The following is a 13,984-nucleotide window of genomic DNA, read 5'->3' on the forward strand; positions in this document are numbered from 1 at the left end:
AATACATCTTGTATGAAGGTAAATAAACCTGAAAACATCTTCATAGAAATAAACTATAAATTTGCTAACAAAATTATCAGCAATCATAAGTTCAACTTGCAGACACCAACATGAAAAATAGATGTAATTGAGTTCATCATTCCTTCAGCAAAAGTATCAAAAAGATCTTAAACACTTAATTCAACTATCAAGATAGAAGTTCAGATGTTTTTAGCAAAAATAGTCCAAACGCATTGAAGGAAATCAATCAAGCCTATCTTAAAAATATAAGTAGGGGAGCCGAAAAGGATCTAGTAGAAAAAGCCGAGAACTTTGCCACCGGCGTTCTTTCTTCTCGCCTCTTCATGATCCATGATTCCGGCGGACGTTGTCAGCACAATGTAACCAAACTGGATATTTCAATAAAGAAATGGTAGTATAGTTAGATGTAATCTAACATTAACAGGGAGAAATGAAATGGAATAACTATTCAGGAAGTGGAGACAAACCAAAGGAATCAAGCAAATTTACCTGGCGTGATGGAAGCAGCCTGGCTGTCCAAGATTCGATCTCTTTGACACCCACGTCGAAGCGGGGACTAATAACACCACATTTGTTCAACCTTCCATTCAACTCGACAACTATTTTACCAGCGCGGTGGTCATCCACGTATTCAAACTCACCAATGTAGCCTGCAAAACCATAAACATAAAAATTTACCAAACTGAAATGGTTGAAGCATCAGAACAATGATGTTGGCCAAGCACAAACCATGTTTCTGCATAACAAGAAGAAACTTGATTATCACTTTCGAGGAAGGTCTGATCATGACCTGCCTCTTTCCGCGCTTCTCTGCATTGTACATGCTCTTGAGAGCATCATTCAGGACACTGACTCTCACCATCCTGATTAAGTCTGCGGATATGAGAATAATCATATTTATATGCAGATTTAGTCTATAAATTTTCATCACCAATCAATACCTGAACAAAAAAAAAAAATTCTTCATGCTATAACCTAATAACATCTTAACAGTTAGCTAAGCAATGTACTCAGTGATCTAAGTTTTACTCAACAAGCTAGACTAAAAGGCAAGCATGGATGGTGTTCAAACATGATGCATGCAAACGGTAAGTTCTTCCCAATGTAATCTGCAACGTAGCTTAATCCCATCCTAAGTAAATTGCTAACCAAAATATATTTCACGAAAAGAAGCTGAGTCATGGCCGGATGTTCACCCATGAAGGTTTGGAGAATCATAAAAAAATTCAAATCTCCTCCCTAGAAGATCCAAGTTTGCTTAGGCAAGCTATACAAAAGTAACCATATAGATTATAATCAATTAAATTTAGGTCATTTTCATGGGTTTTCATCCATTAAATGAAAAAAAAAAAAGCTTTTACCCAGTAGAGTGTTTTCAAGTAACAAAATGCAGGACGTTACGATTTGTAGATAATAATTGCAACCATGAAATTCTTAAGCTTTCAGAGATAAATAATGAAACTTCTCGATCTACTAAAACAGTTGGCCCTTTTCCACAAAGTTTTAGTTGGACATAATAGCGCAGGTAATATTGAAGAGATCAAAGACACGTCAAACGATTTAGTTATCAACATACAAAAGAAATTGAAGGCCTTCAGCATACAGATCGAAAAACTATTCTCAGCGAGCAAAAGAAAACCTTTGTTAATATGCAAAGGAAAATATAAAGAATACGCAAACATACGAAGAAGAAACACCAAAAACCAGAACGATCTATGAGAAGAAGATCCTTCTCCTCCGCAGAAGAAAGATTCCAGAACAGGAGCAGATAAAGAACACACCTTGCTAAATGAACGGCGATGTCTGCAACGAGACCACCACGCAAAACTCTAACCGTAAGAAGAATCAAAGGAAAGCGGCGTTCTCTCCCTGTTCGACTATATAGAAGAGTTAGATCCATTGTGTCGTCATCGATGCCCTAAATCATTTAATGGGCCGTCCCGGCCCAATCGTTGCTCGAGTGCGCATAGTGGACCGGCCCAAAGTTGCTATCAGATACGCCTTCTTAAATTGCAGATGTTATGCACGTGACCCTCGAGAGATGCTCCCATCAAACAGATGCTCCCATCAAACTAGAAATAATGTTTTAAATGTGTATAGTTCGATGATGAAGATCAAAGATTTATTATATCTTGATTAAAAAAATACAAAGAGAAAGATGCAACCTCAAAGAAAATTGTAATTGAAATTTTAGGTTGGCCATCTAGTTTTGTTTATGCTTGGAATTTATTTTACAAGAAAATAAATTTTCTACCAATAATGTTTTTTTTCCTAAAAAAGGGCATATACTATTTAAAGAAAAAAAACTCCGATGGGAATTAAATTACTTGGTTAAAATAAAATAAATCCCCCAAAAGGGACAGCAGTTTTAGCAGTTACAGCAGTCCGCGTAACTTGGCGCCCATTTACCGATTGCCATAATCACAATCCATGCCAGGCTGGCGCGTTGGAATTGTGGAAGCGGTACATATCCTTTAACGGATAAAATTTCCACCACCCGACAAGCCATCGCATCCGTCCATCGAGCACCTTCCCGACGCTACGAGACGCTCGCTTTCCCCACTTTTCGTCGCTCCAACAAAGATGGAAATGGAAGGGACGAGGCTTCTAGATCGAAAGCGAGACGATGGAATCGTCGACCTCTGATCGTATCATCCTTCCTCTTCGTCTTCCTTGGGATCCGAATCGTCTTCGTCCAATTCAATAGACTGCGTTCTCACCTCCGATCGCGAAAGGGATCTCGATGGCGTGGTTTCGTGCAGCGTCGGGGGTGGCCCGGATCGCCCTCCGTCGAAACCTAGCTCGAGGGCCTCTCCACCGCGGCGCTAGGGCTGGATGGGGTTACCCGCTCCAGCCAGCGCGCTGCTTCCACTCGACCCACCTCCGGCGGCAGGCCGCGCCCCACCCCCGCCCCGTGCCGCTCTCGCGCCTCTCCGACAGCTTCCTAGATGGAACCAGTAGCGTTTACCTGGAGGAGCTGCAGAGGGCCTGGGAAGCTGACCCCAGCAGCGTGGACGAGTCATGGGATAATTTCTTCCGTAACTTCGTCGGCCAGGCTGCAACTTCCCCGGGGATCTCCGGTCAGACCATCCAAGAGAGCATGCGGCTGCTGCTCCTCGTCAGGGCTTACCAGGTTAATGGCCACATGAAGGCCAAGCTCGATCCTCTGGGTCTGGAGGAGCGCGGGACCGTCGATGACTTGGATCTGGCCCTCTATGGCTTCACTGAAGCGGATTTGGACAGAGAGTTCTTCCTTGGAGTGTGGAAGATGTCGGGGTTCCTGTCGGAGAATCGCCCTGTCCAGACTCTTCGCTCCATCCTGGGAAGGCTCGAGCAGGCTTACTGTGGCACTGTCGGCTACGAGTACATGCACATTCCAGACCGCGAGAAGTGCAATTGGCTGAGGGAAAGGATTGAGACCGTTAATCCTACGGAGTACAGCCGGGAGCGTCGCGCGGTCATCCTTGATCGGCTTACTTGGAGCACACTGTTTGAGAATTTCTTGGCCACAAAGTGGAAGGCGGCAAAAAGGTTTGGACTTGAAGGTGGAGAGACTCTGATTCCAGGTATGAAAGAGATGTTTGACAGAGCTGCCGACTTGGGGGTGGAGAGCATTGTGATTGGGATGCCTCACAGAGGAAGACTGAATGTTCTCGGAAACGTAGTTCGAAAGCCTCTGCGGCAGATTTTCAGTGAATTCAGTGGTGGTACTAAACCTGTAGAAGAGGGAGAAGGGCTGTATACAGGTACTGGGGATGTGAAGTATCATTTAGGTACTTCGTATGATAGGCCCACAAGAGGTGGGAAAAGGATCCACCTATCGTTGGTTGCGAATCCAAGTCATCTTGAAGCAGTTGATCCTGTTGTGATCGGGAAGACGAGGGCAAAACAATACTATTCCCACGATATTGAAAGGACCAAAAATATGGGAATTTTGATCCATGGTGATGGAAGCTTTGCAGGTCAAGGTGTGGTGTATGAGACATTGCATTTAAGTGCTCTCCCCAACTACACTACTGGTGGGACAATTCATTTGGTTGTCAACAATCAAGTTGCATTCACAACTGATCCAAAATCTGGGAGGTCTTCACAGTACTGCACTGATGTTGCTAAAGCTTTAGACGCCCCAATATTCCATGTGAATGGTGATGATGTTGAGGCAGTCGTGCATGTGTGTGAGCTTGCAGCTGAATGGCGCCAGACATTCCATTCAGATGTGGTAGTTGATTTAGTCTGCTATCGCAGGTTTGGCCATAATGAGATTGATGAGCCCTCGTTCACACAGCCAAAAATGTATCAGGTAGACTTTTTTAGTATATCATGCAAAATGATTGTGTTAATCTTTGCTTGTTCTATGTCGCCAATGTTCTGGGAAGAGATTTTATGAATGTTGTCCTTTTCCTGTTTTTTTTTCTATCCTATTGTTGGCCACAAGTTTCCACTGTGTTTTTTAATATGATTTTTTGCATATTTTAAAAACTGATACAAAAGATGTCGAATAAACAGAAGAATCTTACCTTTTTTCTATGCCAAAATGAAACTACCTTTATGGAATCTATTTGGACCATACTGACTTGTATAATGTTCAAGTAGGTTATTCAAAATCATCCAAGTTCGCTTTCACTATATCAAAAGCAACTCTTGGAATCAGGACAGATCTCTAAAGAGGATATTGAAAGGACACAAAACAAAGTTACTAATATCCTGGAAGAAGAATTCGTTAACAGCAAAGATTATGTCCCCCAAAGGAGGGATTGGCTCTCTGCTTATTGGGCCGGTTTTAAATCACCAGAACAAATTTCACGTATACGGAATACTGGGTATGATTAGCATTCACTGTTTGCTTCAAATTGTTTTCTGGCATGGGCATTCAACTATTAAATTGCCATATCCTTGTGCAGTGTCAAGCCAGAAATCCTCAAACGTGTTGGACAAGCCATTACTACTCTTCCTGAGAACTTCAAGCCCCACAAAGCAATCAAGAGAATTTTTCAGCAGCGAGCTGAGATGATTGAAACCGGGGAAGGTATTGATTGGGCACTTGCTGAAGCTCTTGCTTTTGCAACCCTTATAGTGGAAGGTAACCATGTCAGATTAAGTGGACAAGATGTAGAAAGAGGGACCTTTAGTCATAGGCATTCTGTGGTTCATGATCAAGAGACTGGAGAGCAGTACTGCCCTCTGGATCATATCATCATAAACCAAGATGAGGAAATGTTCACAGTTAGCAACAGGTACATTCTAATAACTGTTACTGGCTTCCACTTATCCTGATTATTCATATTCTTATTTTCTTAATTCTTCCATTTCTACTTTGCTTGTTAACTGATAATCATGTGCAATTATTTTTTGAGATTGTTTGATTAGCTATTCAAATTAGAAATACAAAAAATTTAGCATTAGCTAACCTCACTGACATTGCATATTCTCAAACATACACATGCCACCGATAACTGATGTTTGGTTACAGATGCTCATCAGTCTTGGTGCGTAATAGGAGTAATGTGTTGGGTATTGATATTTGTGTTTGGAACCAATCATGTGACATTGTGGCTCTTCTGATTCCTTAATTAGATGAATGTGGATTTTGTTTAGTAACTAAATTACTTTATGCTTAAAAAATTGTTAGTTCTTGTACAAACTTTATAACGTATTAGATATTTGTAGCATCAAATAATTCAGTTTAATCTATGCAGTTAACATGTAAGTACATGTTTTTATCCCTCACATGTGTGCATGAGGTGTTGGTAAAGTCTGCAATATTGTTTGTTGCCTGAAGCAGGATGAATTCATGTTCTTTAGGTGTCAAATTTTCACGTATCCTAGTGGTTTAGTGCAATGGGGAAGTTATCATTTAACATGTAAACGCTCCTTTTTTTCACTCACATGTGTGCATGAGGTGTTGGTAAAGTCTGCAATGTTGTTTGTTACCTGAAGCAGGATGAATTCATGCTCTCTAGGTGTCAAATTTTCATGTATCCTAATGGTTAAGAGTAATGGGAAAGCTTTTATGGTCGGTATTGTTCGCTGAGTGAATCATATCGATAAGATATGTAATAACTATTCCTATGGAGTTGAATTAATAAAGAACAAAATTACCTATTCCTATGTCTGATTCATTGAATGAAATAAACACTTCATTTGAATAATAAACAACAAATAATTATTCACAATGATAAAATATTCCTATGTAAAGTGATTTGTCTATCTTTTGTTTTTTTTTGGATTTCTATGCTTGGTTTCTAGAAATAAATAATAAATAAACAAAAAATAAGTTTCACAATGATAAAATATTCCTATGTTATTTTATCTGTCTTGTGTAGCTTGAATAATCTGTAGGAGTGTAATCGAACTAAGTCAAGCCGAACAGTAAGAGGCTCGAGCTCAGCTCGGTTGGTTTTTCCCGAAGCTTGACCTCGACTCGAGTTCAATTCGAGCTTTAATTCTTAAGCTCGAGCTCGGTTTATAATGAAATTAAATAGTTCGCGAACAACTTCAGTTCGGTTCGAAAATAACTCGTTTAAAAATTAAATGAGCTTAGTCGAGCTCAATTTGTTAACATATAATATTTATAATTCATGTGGTATATACGTTCTCCCCGGACCCCGCATGGCGTTCGTGCACCGGGCTGCCCTTTTTTTTTATGTGGTATATACGTTCGCAAGCCTCTAAACGAACACGTTCGCAAGCCTCTAAACGAACACGTTCGCAAGCCTCTAAACGAACATGTTCGCAAGCTCACGAACCAAATATTGTTAAGCTCAAGCTCGGCTCGTTAACTTATTCAAATATTTTTTTGAACAGAGATCCAAATAGCTCGCGAGCGGCTTGGCTCGTTTACACCCCTAATAACCTGTATACTCTATGCCCTAACCCAAGTAGTTTGTCACCTAGTTTGTCGGTGTTCTGTCTACCTATTCTAATTATTTATTCTGGTATAACTCTTTACATATAGCCCATCTAACCCATTTCAAATTAAGCATTCCTTTTGGTATAACTTTTTAATATACAATATGCCGATGTTATATGAGAATTCTAGTTTTAGTAGCATGGTTAAATTTTTCATTTTTTTTTTTGATAAAACATACATATGAACTGGTTGTCACCTAGTTTGTCGGTGTTCTGTCTACCTATTCTAATTATTTATTCTGGTATAACTCTTTACATATAGCCCATCTAACCCATTTCAAATTAAGCATTCCTTTTGGTATAACTTTTTAATATACAATATGCCGATGTTATATGAGAATTCTAGTTTTAGTAGCATGGTTAAATTTTTCATTTTTTTTTTTGATAAAACATACATATGAACTGGTTGTTTCACTTACCCAATGTGTGGATTGAAAAAATAATTAAATTATATGGATTCATTAATGTTCATATTTTATATTACATTTTTTGAAAAATATTAATGAATTAAATATTTTTGATCGACTGCATTTTCTTTAATTATTAATACAAATTTGAAGACAATAGTATTAGGATTGTTTGTTAATCACGTTGTATATGAATCACTAGCATGTGACTAAACCTCTTCTCTAGCTGGATGTTTGGATAAAGCAATCCACCCTTTATTAATGAATCGAATTATATGTGGAATAGGACCAACAATAATTGAAGTATTCATTCTACAATGTCTTAGACATATCAAGATTAATAAATCTGAAGACTAAATTAACTACTTGCATAACAAAATTAAAATTGTTAAGTTCATAAGTAAATACTCCCAGCAAGATAGAAATAATATGTGCCTAAAGGGTGACACAAGACGTTTACTCTAACAGAAAAATAATTACGCAAGAAAGTAGAATCATAAGTTAGCGAGTTGTGAGTGCATGATATGAATCATAAGTTGAGATTTACCAAAAGAGAAAGCATACAAACTGGCATTTGAGAAGACTATAAATATCCAGAGAATTTGGTAACTTGGGGCTTTTAAAGTCGAGTGCCAAGTTATAGATTTGTGAGGATATGACGTGAATCATAAGTGGAGATTTAACATTATAAGAATCACTGCTAACTGACAGATGGCATTTACAATCAACGAAAACACTGACGTTTGAGATGGCGTTCAAGAAGTTGCAATATGTGAAAATATTTGAGTGAATTGTATATCAATAAAGGAGTACTACCAGCTTGCAGAAAAGGGAAGAAAGAAGAAGAAAAAGACTAAAAATATAGAATATTCTGGAGAGCAGATTTTGGATTTCAGTAAGAAAAATCCTTTTTAACTTTGCCAACAAAGCAAAAAAAAAAAAAAAAACACACACACACACAAAGAATTCACCATGATATCTTGGATGGTTGCGATAGCTCTTGAAAGTAGTTAAAGAAAGAGCATAAGGAAACCACGAGGCCATTCCAAGGAAAGTAATGAAACCAAAAAACAAAAAGATGGAAGAGCTACAAACAAAACCTCACAGTCTAACAGAAATCTAGTAGGTTGGGACTACAGCAGAATCAAGTCTAGCAAAGTGTTTCTTTTATTTGCAAAAACTTTTCCAAATTTATATACTATAGATTGAACACCAGAAATGATCAAAGCTCATACTGATTGTACTCACCCTCAAATCAATTAGAGGGAGAATTCAGATTGAGTTTGCCAAGGTTTGGTCGAAGTAGACAATACACAAGAAAACAACAAACTTTGATCAAATTAAGCTTTACTAAATTGATCCTACAAAATACATAATGATATTATGTTCTGATAGATTCTGCAATAAGAATCACTCAAACTAATAAGGGTCCATAAAAAGGGAGGACCATGTTGGAAAGAACACTGGAAACTCAACTAAGGAGAAAGATTCTTCTAAAAGAATGAGAGACAGGTGAGTACATATGTGTCTAACCCACTCCTCCCAATCCCCACCCCAATCCGAAAAGAAAGGAAACTTAAGACTTCTATTTTGAGGCTTGCAAGATAGTTAGCAACAAGAGCATCGACAATTTGTGGATGAGCACTACAATGACAAAAGACACTACCTCATAAAATTCTAGGCATGAGCCCTATACCAGGCTTTGACTCAAGGAAGTTTGGACATGAACCTTACTTGAACTCCACCTCGGAGATGCTTTGACCTGAACTATGTAATGATCTGAACTCTGCCTTCTGCAGGCTTTGACATGTATTATTTGATTTGGACTTAGCCTCAAGGAGGCTTGGACATCAACTTAACTTGAAAAGAGGTTTTGGCAAGCAAGTGTTGTTGGGTGTCGCTAGCAAGCAATCAAAGCAAAGAGTCATGAGCATGAGAGTGTTGTGAGGTAGGCATTTCTTGTGGAGGGTAGGCATTTGTGGGGTGATTGCGAGCACAATGGTGTTGCAGGGTTGGTGTTTCACACCGAGGATGTGAAATAAGCTGATATGTTGTTGTCAAATGAGGATTGCAGCAAAGATTGAACTGGCATGAATCAAAATATGGTGGTACCTCTGGTACCATGTTAGGAGAAACATGAAAAGTATGAGGTTTTTCTTACACTAGTAGTTCCTTTACTTATAATCTTATATTCATTTTTAGTTTTATGTTACACTCCCTAGGGTATGTACTATTTATGGTCCCCAACATTAGCAAAGAGCTAGTGATGCTAATGTGACTAATAATATCATCCACCCATTATATTAGATTGGGTGTTTGACTTCAGGGATGTCACAATCCTTCGTCAACAAGTGTATTTAGTTACTTGTATTTCCTACTAGTTTAGACTGGGAATTTGGCTTTTTATGAGCAAGTTGAATCTGAAAGCTTTTGTCTGCATATATATATACACAATGTTGACTAAGTTCATGCAAAATATTATAGATTAGGTAGGTGGATGTGTACTTCTTCACACGTTAGAGTATTTTATAATTAGATTAGTTGAACCACTTATAATAGGTGGATGGGGTGTAGAGAGAGATAAAAAAAATTATTAATCCATGTAATAGAAATGATTTAACTGATTGAAAATTTTGAGTCATACTCTTGTATTAGGCTCAATGGAGGATAAAATTCAAGTAGACAACCTAAGTAATTGGAGAAACACCAACCTGATGATGGCATGTTGCTATGGTTTGCTTCTATTTCCTACATGTATCATTTTTGCACTAACTCATCCCTGTAGCTTTTTCCTCATTGGCATTTATGTGCTCTGATTAATCATTGATAGGCTAATTATTCCTATTATGGATTAGTTTTTCCCTTGTGGCTGAAGTCTAAACTTCATACTTTTCTATAACGATATCTTTTGTGTCCTCTAGGAAAATGTAATAGTAATTGTATACCATATCATGCAAATTTCCCTTGTTGCACACGAAACCAAGGTGACCTCTATACTTGCTCCTTTCAGCTCACTTTCAGAGTTTGGTGTCCTTGGCTTCGAATTGGGCTACTCTATGGAGAATCCTAATTCATTGGTTCTTTGGGAAGCACAGTTTGGTGATTTTGCAAATGGAGCTCAAGTAATTTTTGATCAGTTTTTGAGTAGTGGAGAAGCAAAATGGCTGCGCCAAACAGGGCTTGTTTGTTTGCTTCCACATGGTTACGATGGTCAAGGTCCAGAGCATTCAAGTGGGAGAGTAGAACGCTTTCTCCAGGTATATTCCTAAAGGTTTTTGTTCAATTTATTTATTAGAGATGGGTTAGTAGCCACAATGACATTAATGTACAATCCACCCAAGAAGTAATTTTTCTGTTTTCAAGTCAGTAAGAGTGGTCTCACTATTGCTGTATCTCCAAGAAGTATGCACACGCAAGTAGGATTTGTATTTTGGTTTCCATATCTGGAAACAAATTACTGCCCTACATGTGTAGTCTCTAAGTCTAACTAGTGAGAGTGGTCTCATTAGTGATATCAATTCCATTTTTGTGTAACACTATCCTTCAAGCTCAAGTATAGATATCAATTGTCCCTAATTTAATAGAAGCATAAATCGAATCCCATTATGTGGAAAATATTGGCTATCAGTTTTTTATTGCCAACCTTGTCGACGTAATTGTGCATCAGATGATGTGTCAGTTAATTACAATGTGATTAGTGCATTCATGAAACAGTGGATTACGTGCAAAATAGATAGGAGCATATTATCACAATTTATATTCAGCAATTCAGTTATCATAAAATCAAGGTCATCAACTAAAAACAAGTAAAAGCAATTCAAACTATCTCACAAGTTCTCTGTGATAGCTTTGTGTTCTACCTCATCAACTAAAAACAAGTAAAAGCAATTCACATTGTCCCACAAGTTCTCAGTATTTGCTTTGTGTTCTACCTCTATGCTAGATCACGCTACAACAGTGTTATTATTATTATTTCAGGTAACCTATTCCAACATGTATACATAATTTGGAAGTGGATAACTGGTCATTCTATCAGTTGATAATCCTGCTAAATATTGTGTTTCAATGTTTTGATGTTTATTCTTACAAAGTAAATCATTCCCAGAACCTCCTTTAATATACTACAGGATTCTTGATGCCACTATTTGTATCTTGAGTCTGGATGCTACATCATCTTAGTTGGAAACATATTCTAAAGGATATGTTTTGCCATATATATATTTATTTATTATAATCGTGCACATAAACTTAGATAAGCATTGTTGTGAAGTCGACAAACTTGACTGAAGCACACAATGTTTTCCTCTTTCTGTTTGCTTCTCCCTTCCTCTCTTTTTTCTTCTTCTGTTTCCTTCCTTCCTGTACTTGTTGGCGGAGGTGGTACTGCTCATGGAGAGATAAATGAGGGAGGATTGAAGATAAGAGGGTAAATGGGTCGTGGTATCTAGGAAAAGAGAGAAGAGGATGGGAAAGAAGTGAGGTAGAGGAGAAGGAAAAATAGGAAGACTGGAACAGAAGAAAGGGAAAGGGGTCAAGCTGCTAAAGGAGAAAGGAGAAGTGAGAGAGAGAGAGAGAGGAAAATAGACAATAATTGAATAGGAATAGAGAATTGAAAGAAAGAAAATCATATTTTTCTTGAACGAAAACTTGATTAAAATGTTGTATTTCTGTATAATAATATGGTCGGGATGGGGGAGGGGGTTGTAATTTTTATTGCTCTTGTCTTCAATAAAAAATTGTTTCACATCCATATAGAATGGGGATTCCTTCCTATTATAAAAAATAAAATAAAATATGGACTTTGTGTCCAGTTAAATTTCTACAGGCTTAATTTTTGAGTTTATGGACCAAATTCCAACACTTAAATAAGTTCATGTATGCAATTGGAATTAAGATCATTCTAGAACTCAATTACGAGAAAGAGCATAGATTGTGTTTTAAATTCTATTTACCCAATTCTAAACTGTTCTAGCTTTTGGTGCTTCCTTTAAGCTATATTCCCGTTAAAGTTGTTATACTCTTGCCATGGGAGAACTCCTATTGCTTCTTAATTGTGCAGTTTTACCTGACTAGTAATATCTTTATTACAGATGAGTGATGACAACCCGTATGTGATACCAGAGATGGATCCGACACTAAGGAAACAGATCCAAGAATGCAATTGGCAAGTTGTTAATGTGACAACTCCTGCAAATTATTTCCATGTTCTGAGACGCCAGGTGAAGTGTTGGCAGACATTGTTTGTTATTTTAAATTGCTTAAAATGATGCCTTACTTTATTTTGCACTGTATTCAGTTACACAGAGATTTCAGAAAACCTTTAATCGTGATGTCTCCTAAAAATCTTCTCCGTCACAAGGATTGCAAGTCACATCTATCTGAATTTGATGATGTCTTGGGCCACCCTGGGTTCGATAAGCAGGGAACACGGTTCAAACGTCTTATAAAAGATCAAAATGACCATAGAGAGATTGAGGAGGGTATTAATCGTCTAATTTTGTGCTCTGGAAAGGTGATATATACTTCTTTTTACTCTAATAACAGTTCAGTAACTTTGACAGCATATGCATGAAAATAATACTCTTATCTTTCTTGTATACTTTGGAACACGGCACTCACTTCCTGTATCCCGCAGCTGTACTATGAATTGGATGAAGCACGGAAAAAAATGGAACGCAGTGATGTTGCAATTTGTAGAGTTGAACAACTATCGCCTTTCCCATATGACCTCATCCAGCGGGAGCTGAAAAGATATCCAAGTATGTTCAACCCTTCTGCTAAATTGAACTCTCAATTTTTTTTTTACCTTTCTCTTTTGCATATTTTTTGCCAGTTAAGATGCGAGTGCCCTGTGCACTTCTTTTCCTCTGGCTGTCATCAATGCTTCTTTTCATTTGTAGCTATAGTTTGAATTGATTTAGTGTCGTTCTAGGACTTGATGTTGAGAATTTTTTGCATACATGTTGAACGAAGATAACACGGCAAATAATGGTTTCTCTCTACTCTTTCATGAATCTCAGATGCAGAGGTTGTTTGGTGCCAGGAAGAGCCAATGAACATGGGTGCCTATTTGTACATCAACCCGCGTCTCTACACTGCTATGAAGGCACTAGGCCGAGGCAACATAGAGGACATCAAGTATGTGGGAAGGGCACCTTCCGCAGCCACCGCAACCGGCTTCTCATCCGTTCATGTGCAAGAGCAAAATGAGATATTGCACAAGGCAATGCAGCTAGAACCAATTAAATTTCCTTCCCATGCCACATAGAAATTTCTTATGTTTTGAAATAATCTCCCATGTCATGTAAGAAAGATGATCTCAGAGAGTGACTTGTCTCACTACTCAAGTAATAATCATTTAGCACCATGGATTTGTTTGTGGGAGGTGCTCATGAGAGCAAAATTTATCGATAAAAAGTTATCCCTCCTTTTGTCCTAATCAACCTAAACGATCTCAAATTTTGAGGCAAAATTTCAATTTTGGACAAATAATTAGAGCATGAGAGCAAAATTTATGATAAAAAGTTTAAAATAAGTTCTATTTGAGCATTATATGTTCGAGTACTTGAGGGTAGATGTATGCTTGTCAAACTATATACAATAGAAAATGTTAGTTGAGAGTATATGAACTCTTAAAACTTGTCTGT

General features: G+C 37.9%; 2 protein-coding genes across 2 annotated transcripts; one reads left to right on the forward strand and one right to left on the reverse strand.

The window, feature by feature from the left end:
* Positions 1 to 118: 118 nt before the first annotated feature.
* LOC141827562 (small ribosomal subunit protein uS8z/uS8w) lies at positions 119 to 1,893 on the reverse strand. Its single transcript, XM_074714836.1, has 4 exons — positions 1,803 to 1,893; positions 751 to 894; positions 511 to 671; positions 119 to 389 (listed from the first exon to the last, which is right to left on the reverse strand). The coding sequence occupies exons 2-4, from the start codon at positions 881 to 883 to the stop codon at positions 291 to 293; spliced, it is 393 nt and encodes a 130-aa protein (XP_074570937.1). The 5' UTR covers positions 884 to 894; positions 1,803 to 1,893; the 3' UTR covers positions 119 to 290.
* Positions 1,894 to 2,565: 672 nt separating this feature from the next.
* Positions 2,566 to 13,721, forward strand: LOC141826759 (uncharacterized). Its single transcript, XM_074714056.1, has 8 exons — positions 2,566 to 4,321; positions 4,615 to 4,841; positions 4,923 to 5,255; positions 10,348 to 10,594; positions 12,428 to 12,556; positions 12,634 to 12,849; positions 12,973 to 13,096; positions 13,358 to 13,721. The coding sequence occupies exons 1-8, from the start codon at positions 2,765 to 2,767 to the stop codon at positions 13,603 to 13,605; spliced, it is 3,081 nt and encodes a 1,026-aa protein (XP_074570157.1). The 5' UTR covers positions 2,566 to 2,764; the 3' UTR covers positions 13,606 to 13,721.
* Positions 13,722 to 13,984: the final 263 nt, after the last annotated feature.

Source organism: Curcuma longa, chromosome 4 (assembly GCF_044706935.1).
Source record: "Curcuma longa cultivar G26 ecotype Majalengka, Jawa Barat chromosome 4, ITB_CL_G26_1.1, whole genome shotgun sequence".
NCBI lineage: Eukaryota > Viridiplantae > Streptophyta > Magnoliopsida > Zingiberales > Zingiberaceae > Curcuma > Curcuma longa.